Here is a 12318-nt window from a genome sequence, read left to right on the forward strand (position 1 = left end):
CTCTCTAAATCTACAAGGGAAGAGATGAGTTAAAACTCAACTGTGATGTAAAGCTCTGTATACTGAAAGCCTAAACAGCAAGGAGTCATTAAGGGTTATGCTTTATAATGAGAAAATGACATGAATCCTAGGATTTCAGCTGCGTTATGTCCTTCATCACAGTGTTCATCCATTCTATAAATCCATTCTATAAACCATTTTATAATAAAAAATCATACACTGTAAAACAATCCTAGAATTTCACAGCATGTTACTGTAATTTTTCACAGTAAATTACATTAGTAACACATTACAGGATTTAACTGTAAAAAAAAAAAAATCACATTAATATGTTGTATTAAGAATGTTATTGTGAAATTAAGGCAGGTAGCATAATCACTTAAATAAAGCAAATTACTGTAAAAAGGGCTATATCTTTTGCACGTTAGTTATAGGTTATACTTAGTCCCTTTATTAATCTGGTGTCGCCATAGCGGAATGAACCGCCAACTTATCCAGCATATGTTTTACACAGCGGATGTCCTTCCAGCTGCAACCCAGTACTGGGAAACACCCATACACTCTCACATGCACTACGGCCAATTTAGCTTACCCAATTCACCTATTGTGCATGTGTTTGGACTGGAAAACTGCTTTTATTCCAGCCGAAATAAAACAAATAAGACTTTCTCCAGAAGAAACAATATTATCAGACATACTGTGAAAATTTCCTTGCTCTATTAAACATCAATTGGAAAATATTTTAAAAAGAACAAAAATTTAAAGGGGGGCTAATAATTCTGACTTCAACTGTATTTGTGGGGCGGCACGGTGACTCAGTGGTTAGCCTCACAGCAAGATTCAAACCCCAGCTGGAGATTGCATGTTCTCCCCTTGTTGATGTGGGTTTCTTCCAGGTGCTCAGGTTTACCCCACAGTCCAAACACATGTGCTATTATTGGATTAGGTAAACAAAATTGGCCATAGTGTATGAGTGTGTGTGAATGAGTGTTTCCCAATAATGGGTTACAGCTGGAAGGGTATCAACTGCGTAAAACATATGCTGGAATAGTTGGTGGTTCATTCTGCTGTGGCAAACTCTGAAATAGAGACTAAGCTGAAGAACAATGAATGAATGAAATTTTATGGGAATAGCTAAAAATACAATGTATGGGTCAAAATTATAAATTTTTCTTTAATGTCAAAACTCGACAGTGCCCTCCAGTGGATTTGTCATCTGAAATGTGCAACAAAACATACCCGGAGCAAAGTATTTTACGTTTTGCAAAAATTTTATATTACAATATTAGGTAACACTTAATTTTGATGACCCATTTGAGTATTAGTAGACTGTCTGCTTATTATCTGTTGATACTGATGCTAATCAGACATTTAACTGACTCTAAGAAACTGTAAGTACAGTTGAAGTCAGAATTATTAGCCCACCTTTTCTTTTCTTTTTAAATATTTCCCAAATTATGTTAAACACAGCAAGGAAATTTTCACAGTATGTCTGATAATATTTTTTCTTGTGGAGAAAGTCTTATTTGTTTTATTTCGGCTAGAATAAAAGCAGTTTTACATTTTTTTTAAAGACATTTTAAGGTCAAAATTATTAGCCACTTTAAGCTATATTTTTTTCGATAGTCTAAAAAACAAACCATCATTATACAATAACTTACCCTAACTTGCCTAGTAAACCTGATTAACCTAGTTAAGCCTTTGAATGTCACTTTAAGCTGTATAAGGGTCTTGAAAAATATCTAGTCAAATATTATTTACTGTCATCATAGCAAAGATAAAATAAATCAGTTAATAGAAATGAGTTATTTAAACTATTAGAAATGTAGAAATGTAGAAATTATTTAGAAATGTGTTGAAAAAAATCTGCTCTCCGTTAAACAGAAAATGGGGAAAAAATATACAGGGGGGCTAATAATTCAGGGGGGCTAATAATTCTGACTTCAACTGTACATGTCAACTTACACTAGCCCTCACCCCAATCTAACAGTCTACTTATAATACGAATTAGTTGGCATGTAGATGCAGTGTAACTTAAATACAACAAATGGACCATCAAAATAAAGTGTGACCGAATATTATAACAAGGATCATGTTAAATGAAGATATTTATTGCAATTTCTGTAAAAACTGTAAAAATGTCAAAGCTATTTCTTTAAAATTAATAATATGCATTGCTAAGAACTTAATTTGGACAATTCTAGACACAATTTTCTTACTATTTAGATTTTTTGAACCCTAAAATTCCAGATTTTTTTAGAGAGTTTTATTATCTCAGCTGGATATTGTCCTATTCTAACAAAAGCATCTATCAGTGGATGGTTTATTAATTCAGCTTTCAGATAATTCATAAATCTCAATTTCCAATAACATACACTCATACCTGATTTTGTTACATATTTCAACTATATTTCTAAACAATACTTGATGGTTTAAACTAATCCTTAATGGTTTCTTGAGCATCAAATCAGCATTAGACTGATTCCTGAAAGATCACATGAAGAAGTGATAGAAACAAATACCATTTTAAAACATATACCAATAGAAAACAATGACTTTAAATAGTAAAGATGTTTAATATTTTGAGTGTGTTTTTGATCAAATATATGGAGCCACGGCGAGCATAAGAAACCAAAAATCTTCACACTGTTGAATATTTATAGCCAAATCCTCTGAGCGCTGGGACGGAAAGATAAATCAAACTCACGTGCATGGCGAGAATGCTCCGCGGGATTAGTTCCCGATACTGTCTGATGTTGAAGTGCCACGTCTTGATCCTCATCAGATCGTCGAAGGCAAACTCTAGAATCAGCCGGCCCTCTGTACACACCTGAGAAAGCAGACGTTCAGAAATCGGTCATGTTTTCCATGAAGAATAGAGTCTGCTGATTATCATCTGTGCTATTTGTCATGAAAAGTAACTCTTGTACAACCTTATGGACATATTTTGTTTTTTGATTGGACTTTTTGTGATAGTTTTGGCTGTAAAGTAAACAGCATATATTTGGGCAATTTTTTTAATTACCCATATTTACTTCATTAATCTATCCTTCATGCTTTCCCTGTGTTTGTGTGGGTTTCCTCCGGGTGCTCCAGTTTTCCCCACAATACAAAGACATGCGCTATAAGTGAATTGAATAAACTAAATTGGCTGTAGTGTATGTCTGTGTGTGTGTGTGTGTGTGTGTGTGTGTGTGTGTGTGTGTGTGTGTGTGTGTGTGTGTGTGTGTGTGTGAATGAGTGTGTATGGGTTTCCCAGTATTGGGTTGCGGCTGGAATGGCATCTGCTGCATAAAACATATACTCGAATAGTTGGTGGTTCATTCCGCTGTAGCAACCTCTGAAATAGAGACTAAGCCGAAGGAAAATTATAAATATATATACACACACAGTTGAAATCAGAATTATTAGACCCCTTTTGAATTTTTTTTGCTTTTTAATTATTTCCCAAATTATGTTTAACAGAGCAAGGAATTTTTCACAGTATGTCTGATAATATTTTTTCTTCTGGAGAAAGTCTTCTTTGTTTTATTTTGGCTAGAATAAAAGCAGTTTTAAATTTTCATTGATCGGGTTATTGATCACCTCCCTGACTAAGGCCCTTCTCCCCCGATCACTCCGCTTAGATGACCGGCCAGCTCTAGGAAGAGTCCTGGTGGTTCCAAACATCTTCCACTTACGGATGATGGAGGCCACTGTGCTCATTGGATCTTTCAGAGCAGCAGAAATTTTTCTGTAACCTTCCCCAGCCTTGTGCGTCAAGACAATCCTGTCTCGGAGGTCTACAGACAATTCCTTTGTCTTCATCCTAGGTTTGTGCTGTGACATGTACTGTCAACCCTGGGACCTTATATAGATAGGTGTATGCCTTATATATATATATATATATATATATATAAAATAACAGTAAAATACAGAGAAAGGTTGTTGCCCAGAGATGGGTTGCGGTTGGAAGGGCATCCGCTGCGTAAAACATGTGCTGGATAAGTTGGCGGTTCATTCCGCTGTGGCAACCCTTTGAGTTTTTTCTTTTTGTACACACACATTAAATATATTATATATATATATTATATATATATATATATATATATATATATATATATATATATATATATATATATATATATATATATATATATATATATATAAATAACAGTAAAATACAGAGAAAGTCACTACAAAATACAGTGAAGTTTTTTTATTTGATAGCGCACAAAAATGTAATGCATTACGCATAACATTTATTAACTAATTATGCCCCCTCTAAAAAACAACAACAACAGAACGTCAGTGTAGACTTTAATGTGTGTGTACATATATATATATATATATATATATATATATATATATATATATAAATAAAATATTATCAGACATACTGTGCAAATTTCCTTGCTCTGTTAAACATCATTTGCGAAATATTTAAAAAAGAAAAAATTCAAAGGGGGGCTAACAATTTTGACTTCAAATGTGTATCATTCATTCATTCATTTTCTTTTCTGCTTAGTCCCTTTATTATTCCGGGTTTGCCACAGCGGAATGAACCGCCAACTTATCCAGCACATGTTTTACGCAGCGGATGCCCTTCCAGCCGCAACCCATCTCTGGGCAACAACCATACACTCTCATTCACACTCGTACACTACAGACAATTTAGCCTACCCAATTCACCTATACCGTATGTCTTGGGATTGTGGGGGAAACCGGAGCACCCAGAGGAAACCCACGCAAACACAGGGAGAACATGCAAACTCCACACAGAAACACCAACCGATTCAGCCAAGGCTCGAACCAGCGACCTTCTTGCTGTGAGCTGACAGCACTACCTACTGCGCCACTGCGTCGCCCCTCAACTGTATAGATAGATATCAGTTTTGTTTAAATATAATTCTTTAACTATATATATATATATATATAGTGCTCATTATAATTGAGTACACCCATCCATTTCTCAGAGAATGTAGACAATGTATTTTGGTGCATTTAAACAAAACCGATTTATTAAACAGATATATTTATTAAAATAATATTTTAGTCACTTAACTTATTTAGAAATAGAAAGATAATTAATTTAAATTCAAGCAAAATATTGCAAAAAAAAGTTACAACCTACAAAATTTCAACTAAATTTTTCTATTTTCTTTGCTTCTCTTGATTTTTCCTCTGTTAAATTTGTATTTAATATTTTTCTATAACATATAAATTTGAGAGTACTGGTTTTCGGACCGTTATTGTAAGTTATTTTGTTAGATAAGCTTGAGATTTGGCTTCAGTACCGACTAATATAATGTATATGCACAAATATAATATTGTAGAGCTTCCTATTAAAAATATTAATTTAAAAGAGAGATTTGTGGGTTGTGTACTTATATATGCTGAGCACTGTATGTATAATAAAATATTAATTAAAAATAAATAAATAAATAAAATAATATATAATATACACTTTTATATTTTTTATTAACTTTTTTCTTTTAAAACCTTTTTGCGTTTTGATAGTTATCACTGATGTACTTTCAGAAATCTAGTGAAAGTTTATTTTTTTATCTGGCATCTGTATTGATTTGATGAACAGGCGTTAATAAATACAAACTCATACAGTATCAGAATGCATCATCACATTGCACTAATACAGTCAATTCATGTAAGCTGTGCTTTTTGAATCCAGATGACATTTCCTAATAAAAGGTGTTTATTATTCCAACAAATGGAAATTCCTAAGACGAGCTTCAACAAAACACAGAATACATGCAGAGGTCATAAACCGATCGCAATTACAAAAACAACAACAACAACAACAACAACAAACAAAAACAGGATGAGAAAAACATTTTGCTGAATTTAGAGCTGTGCTGCTCGTAGCCCCAATGTTCTGTTGCTGGGGCAACCGAAGGATGAGGAGGAGGAGGGGGGGGGGGGGTGTGTGAAGGGGGGGAGGAGCATCAGCTGATTAGTTGGCATGGCAACGGCAAAGATGTAATCCCGCCAGAGCCACTCTAATCAATGCCCTCAGCACAGATGGGCTCTGGAGGATCAACAAGAGGAGAGCACAGCGCCATCACATGACCACGCGCTTTCACATTCCCCCGCTCGCTCACAAGCCACACATACACACACACACGCACACACACACACGCACACACACACTTCTGCTGTTTGTCTCCTTCTTTCTGTCTCTCGTCTGTCTTTGAGTCCTGTGTTCAGCAACAACACTCTTACATGAGGAAAGCGCCAAAGAGAAAATACAAGCGTCTGTCTTTCAGTATTCCTCTATTGCTACATATCTCTGCTTCAGGATGTGTTTGAACATTCATTTATTCATTTTCCTTCGGCTTAATCCTTTTATTCATCAAGGGTCGCCACAGCAGAATGAACCGCCAACTCATCCAGCATATGCCTTTCCAGCTGCAACCTAGTACTGGGAAACACTCATACACACTCACACAGTGCATCCGGAAAGTATTGATAGCGCTTCACTTTTTCCACATTTTTTGTGTTACAGCCTTATTCCAAAATGGATTAAATTCATTTATTTCCTTAAAATTCTACACACAATACCCCATAATGACAATGTGAACAAAGAGTTTTGGAAATTGTTGCAAATTTATTAACATAAAAAACCTGAAAAATCTCATGTACAGAAGTATTCACAGCCAAAATGGCCGTGAAGCTCTAAATTGAGCTCAGGTACATTCTGTTTCCACTGATCATTCTTGAGATGTTTCAGCAGCTTGGAGTTCACCTGTGGTCAATTCAGTTGATTGGACATGATTTGAAAAGGCATACACCCGTCTATATAAGGTCCCAGGGTTGACAGTGCATGTCAAAGCACAAACCAAGCATGAAGACAAAGGAATTGCCTGTAGAGGATTGTCTTGAGGCACAAGGCTGGGGAAGGTTACAGAAAAACTTCTGCTGCTCTGAAAGTTCTAATGAGCACAGTGGCCTCTATCATCCATAAGTAGAAGATGTTTGGAACCACCAGGACTCTTCCTAGAGCTGGCCGGTCATCTAAGCTAAGTGATCGGGGGAGAAGGGTCTTAGTCAGGGAGGTGATCAATAACCTGATGGTCACTCTGTCTGAGCTCCAGCGTTCTTCTGTGGAGAGAGGAGAACCTTACAGAAGGACAACCATCTCTGCAGCAATCCACCAATCAGGCCTGTATGGTGGAGTGGCCAGACGGAAGCCACTCCCTGCCTGGAATTTGCCAAAAGGCATCTGAAGGACGCTCAGACCATAAGATACTAAATTCTTGTCTGTGCTAGTGGTTAGTGTGTCGACACATGGACTCCAGTGCTCACAGTGACCCAAGTTCGATTCCCGTCTCGCGGTCCTATGCCGATCCTTCCCCTCTCTCTGCTCCCAATGCTTTCCTGTAAATACTCTCTACTTTCCTATACATTAAAGGTGAAACCCCCCCAAAAATTATTAAAAAAAAAAAAATTGTTCGGTCTGATGAGACTCAAATTAAACTCTTTGGAGTGAATGCCAGCCGTTACGTTTGGAGAAAAGCAGGCACTGCTCATCACCAGGCTAATACCATCCCTACAGTGAAGCATGGTGGTGGCAGCATCATACTGTGGGGATGTTTTCAGCAGCAGGAACTGGAAGACTAGTCAGGATAGAGGAAAGATGAATGCAGCAATGTTCAGAGACATCCTGAATGAAAACCTGTAACAGAGTGATCTTGACCTCAGACTGGGGCGACGGTTCATCTTCCAGCAGGACAATGACCCAAAGTACACCGCCAATATATCAATGAAGTAGCTTCACAACAACTCGGTGAATGTCCTACAGTGGCCCAGCCAAAGCCCAGACCTAAATCCTATTGAACATCTCTGGAGAGATCTGAAAATGGCTGTACACCGCCGCTTCCCATCCAACCTGATAGAGCTTGAGAGATACTGCAAAGAGGAAGGGGCCAAAATTCCCAAAGACAGATGTGCTTGTGGCATCCATCATATTCAAAAAGACTTGAGGCTGTAATTGCTGTCAAAGGTGCATCAACAAAGTATTGAGCAAAGGCTGTGATACTTATGCACATGTGATTTTTCAGGGTTTTTATTTTTAATAAATTTGCAACAATTTCTTTTTTTTCAATTTCAATTTATGGGGGATTGTGGGTAGAATTTTGAGGAAATAAATTAATTTAATCTATTTTGGAATAAGGCTGTAACATCAACAAATGTGGAAAAAGTGAAGTGCTATCAATACTTTGCGGATGCACTGTACACTACAGCCAATTTATTCAATTCACTTATAGCGTTTGTCTTTGGACTGCAGAGACAAGCTGAGACAAAGGCAAACTCTGAGGAATATTTCCAGTAACTTGTTGAATCTATGCCACGAAGGATTAAGGCAGTTCTGAAGGCAAAAGGGGGTCCAACCCGGTACTAGTAAGGTGTACCTAATAAAGTGGCCAGTGAGTGTATAATCATGGTCACACTTTAATTTAATGTACAGTTCGTTCTATTAACAATGCATTAACTAAGACTTTTTGCTCAATTAATAATAATTAGCTACTTAATAGTTAGTAAAGTAGTTGGGTTTAGCTATTTGGTGTGATTAGGGATGTAGGATAAGATCATACATTATAAACACTAATAAACATTTAATATCTTAATAATAGGCAGGTATTAATCAAGTATTTAATAGTGTGATTAATAGTGTGAATTGCCACTTGAACGTGAAAGTGTTACAATAATAATAATGCTTTAAACATATGCTGGATATGTTGGCGGTTCATTCCGCTGTGGCGACCCCTGATGAATAAAAGGGCTAAGCTGAAGGAAAATGAATGAATGAACACAACGGCATATATAAGAAAACAGTCATGCAGAATTATGAGCAAAGTTCACAGGGTGGGTCAGTGGTTGTTTGATGAAACGTCACACCCCGTAGTTAAAAATAGTTGTAGTTAAAAAATAGTTTAAAAAAGATGTAGTTTAAAGATGTGTCAGCTGTAGTGGACATCATGCATCAGAGGGTTAAATCGCTTATCAGCAGATTTGATGTTTCCACCTTGTCCATCAAGCACTTTGGATTATTTTCACATACTGATATGGACTAATCCACTCTAATCCATACGAGAGCCCATGTACTTATCATTAAAGAGGGATGGAGAGACACTAGACTTATTGAAGCGACTGATTACAGAATCTCAGCTGTACTCCTACCGTACTCTTATCAAGCAAGTCCTCTTTATTCAGAGAAACTGTCAGAAACACAATGATAGTTAATTTGTAATAATATGAAGCAACATATAGAGCAACACAGTGGCTCAGTGGTTAGCACTGTCACCTCACAGCATGAAGGACACTGGTTCTAGTCCTGGCTGGGTCAGTTGGCATTTCTGAGTTTGCATGTTCTTCCCATGTTGGTGTGGGTTTCCTCCGGGTGCACCAGTTTCCCCCACAGACCAAACACATGCGTTATAGGTGAATTGAATAAATTAAATTGTCCATAGTGAATGTGTGTGAATGAGTGTGTATGGATGTTTCCCAGTACTGGGTTGCAGCTGGAAGGGCATCCGCTGTGTAAAGCATGCAAAATCAGTTGGCAGTTCATTCCACTGATAAATAAAGGCACTAATCCAAAGACATGAATGAATATACTGTGAAACTAAGTCAAATAGTCACACAGAATAGACTACTCATAAAGAGCTCCGAAGCTGCCTGAAATATTTCACGAGGATTCCTAACGACCTCGATCAGTAAACACATAGAATAATGACTGTGATTACAGTAGTAAATGATCACGCCTGCCATGTTTGTTTGTTCTGTTAGACAGTTTACGGGGTTTATTGCAGAGAAAGTAAGAACTGAAGGGAACAGATAACTGCGTCATTTCTCCATCTAAGTCAGAGAATGCAATAATGAGGAAAAATGCGGAAGGAGAAAATAGAAAGCTGATAAAGAAACGGAGTATCTAAGAGCACCTCATCATCTTCCTGCATAAACCAAAACACAGCTTTAACAAGAAAGACAGTCATTATTTTATAGTCAATTTTATACTCATTTCATACTGCCGGAGTGGTGAATTTCAATCAATGTGTTTGTTCATTTTTAGGACTGTCATTTCTGACACCTGATGAAGTTTGGGATGTGGTTTAGTGTGCAGATGGTGGCTAAATGAAATTAATTCAAGTTTAAGATGGCTAGTCTGGCTGTAAGAGTAAACATAAAGCTCCACAAATAAGACATAAAATGAAATGAAATAAAATAAATGAATGAATACATACGTAAATAAATAAAATAAAATAAAGGGCGACGCGGTGGCGCAGTGGGTAGCGCTGTCGCCTCACAGCAAGAAGGTCGCTGGTTTGAGCCTCGGCTGGGTCAATTGGCGTTTCTGTGTGGAGTTTGCATGTTCTCCCTACATTTGCGTGGGTTTCCTGCGGGTGCTCCGGTTTCCCCCACAGTCCAAAGACATGCGGTATAGGTGAGTTGGGTAGGCTAAATTGTCCGTAGTGTATGTGTGTGTAAATGAGCTGGAAGATCATCCGCTGCGTAAAACATTAACTGGATAAGTTGGCGATTCATTCTACTGTTGCGACCCCAGATTAATAAAGGGACTAAGCCGAAAAGAAAATGAATGAAAATAAAATAAAATAAAATAAAATAAAATAAAATAAAATAAAATAAAATAAAATAAAATAATAAATAAATAAATAAATAAATGAACATTCTAGTAGAAATATAATTTTTTGATAAAAAGTTAATTGCATGTATAGAAACGTGATTATAAGCTAATAAAAAATACATTTGAACATAAAAAAAAATTGGAAGTATAAAATTTATAAAGTATAACAATATATAAAAACTTTTATGAGTATAAAAACATATACAAATTAATAATCAATGCATGTAAAATAAAATAAAATTAAATTAAATTATTGAATATATACGTAAATAAATAAATAAATACATAAATAAATAAATAGTAAACATTCTAACAGATATATCATGTTTTCATAAAAATCTGTGACATTAATAATCAATGCATAGAAAACAATAAAATAAAATAAAATGAATGAATGAATAAATAAATAAACAAATAAATAATATTAATAATAATAATTAGTAAACATTCTAGTAGAAATATCATGTTTTGATAAAACATAATATAAATATATAAAATATAAAGTATAACAATATAAACATATTTTATAAGTATAAAAATATATACAAATTAATAATCAACACGTAAAATAAAATAAAATATTGCTAGAAACTCTAATAATGTACAAACACGCATACTGTGTGACTACAAAATATCTGTCACTTTGTTTCTGACAATTTCTCTGAATACATCACTTGCTTTATATAGTACAGTGGGAATACAGTCGAGAATCTGTAACGAGTTACTTAAAGTCTAATCTAGCCCTCTATCTCTCACTTAATATTCAATAACACAGATTTACCAGCACTGAACTTAAATGATATTTGCACTTCCCCAATGAACTCATCTAAACAATGACACTATTATCTATAGAGCAGATATAGAAGTCTAATAGAAAAGTCATATTCAGTAAAAACATTGATTTGAACTTGTTTTAAGATGAAAGAGCTAAACTGAATCACCACTGGACTGAACTTAGATCAATAATATCACAATTATCTTGCAACAGATGCCATACAGTTTAGATTTGTTTCACTTTTGAAGTTTGCATCGCTGCAAAACGCATTAAAGAGGACACATATTATCTCTCTTTACCTTGGTGAACATGGGTTTTCCGTGCTGCGTGACCATTGTGCACTGATCGCAGTCCACAGTGATGCAGGAGTTGTGGAAAGACTCTTTGGAGTGTTTCAGGATGTAGTAAAGATCCGTCACGCCACCCTCAAATACTGTGCTGAAGTAACGAGGGATGAGGGTCCGGCCGATTGCTGAGGAGGAAAGCAAGATGACATTTTGTTTAAAAGAATCTAAATTATTAGTCTTATTAAAACATTAGCAAGGTATGAGTTGCAACATCCAAGCCATTTCATTTTTTTATTTATTGACAAACATACACAGAACCTACAGAGAAAAAATGACAATGATAGTAACTTAACAGAGCAATTTAAATGATATTATAAATACACTGAACAAAATGATTCAGTGGATTTACACAATTTTTTAAAGGTAAGGGGTTGCAAACTATTTATTTGGGCTGGATTTAAACAAACAAATTAAGTTGAACATTACTAAATTTAATTTGTTTGTTTAAATTCAGGAGAGGCCTTTAAAGAGGCCATGTGTTACGTTCCCCTCAACTCTGTCTAGGGGGACACAGGAACGCAACAGAATATTAGTGGAGTTTTGTGTGTGTGTGT

The 12318-nt window shown here is 35.8% G+C and overlaps 1 protein-coding gene across 2 annotated transcripts in view; it reads right to left on the reverse strand.

The window, feature by feature from the left end:
* ldb2a (LIM domain binding 2a) overlaps positions 1-12318 on the reverse strand; it is a 136402-nt gene that overhangs the window by 34276 nt on the left and 89808 nt on the right. For both annotated transcript variants that reach the window (XM_056472535.1, XM_056472534.1), the window contains exons 3-4: positions 11717-11889; positions 2708-2830 (exon numbers count right to left, since the gene is read on the reverse strand). In XM_056472535.1, the coding sequence (XP_056328510.1) occupies positions 2708-2830; positions 11717-11889 (296 nt within the window). The remainder of the gene's footprint in view (positions 1-2707; positions 2831-11716; positions 11890-12318) is intronic.

This window comes from Danio aesculapii, chromosome 14 (assembly GCF_903798145.1).
Source record: "Danio aesculapii chromosome 14, fDanAes4.1, whole genome shotgun sequence".
In the NCBI taxonomy this organism is placed as follows: Eukaryota; Metazoa; Chordata; class Actinopteri; order Cypriniformes; family Danionidae; genus Danio; species Danio aesculapii.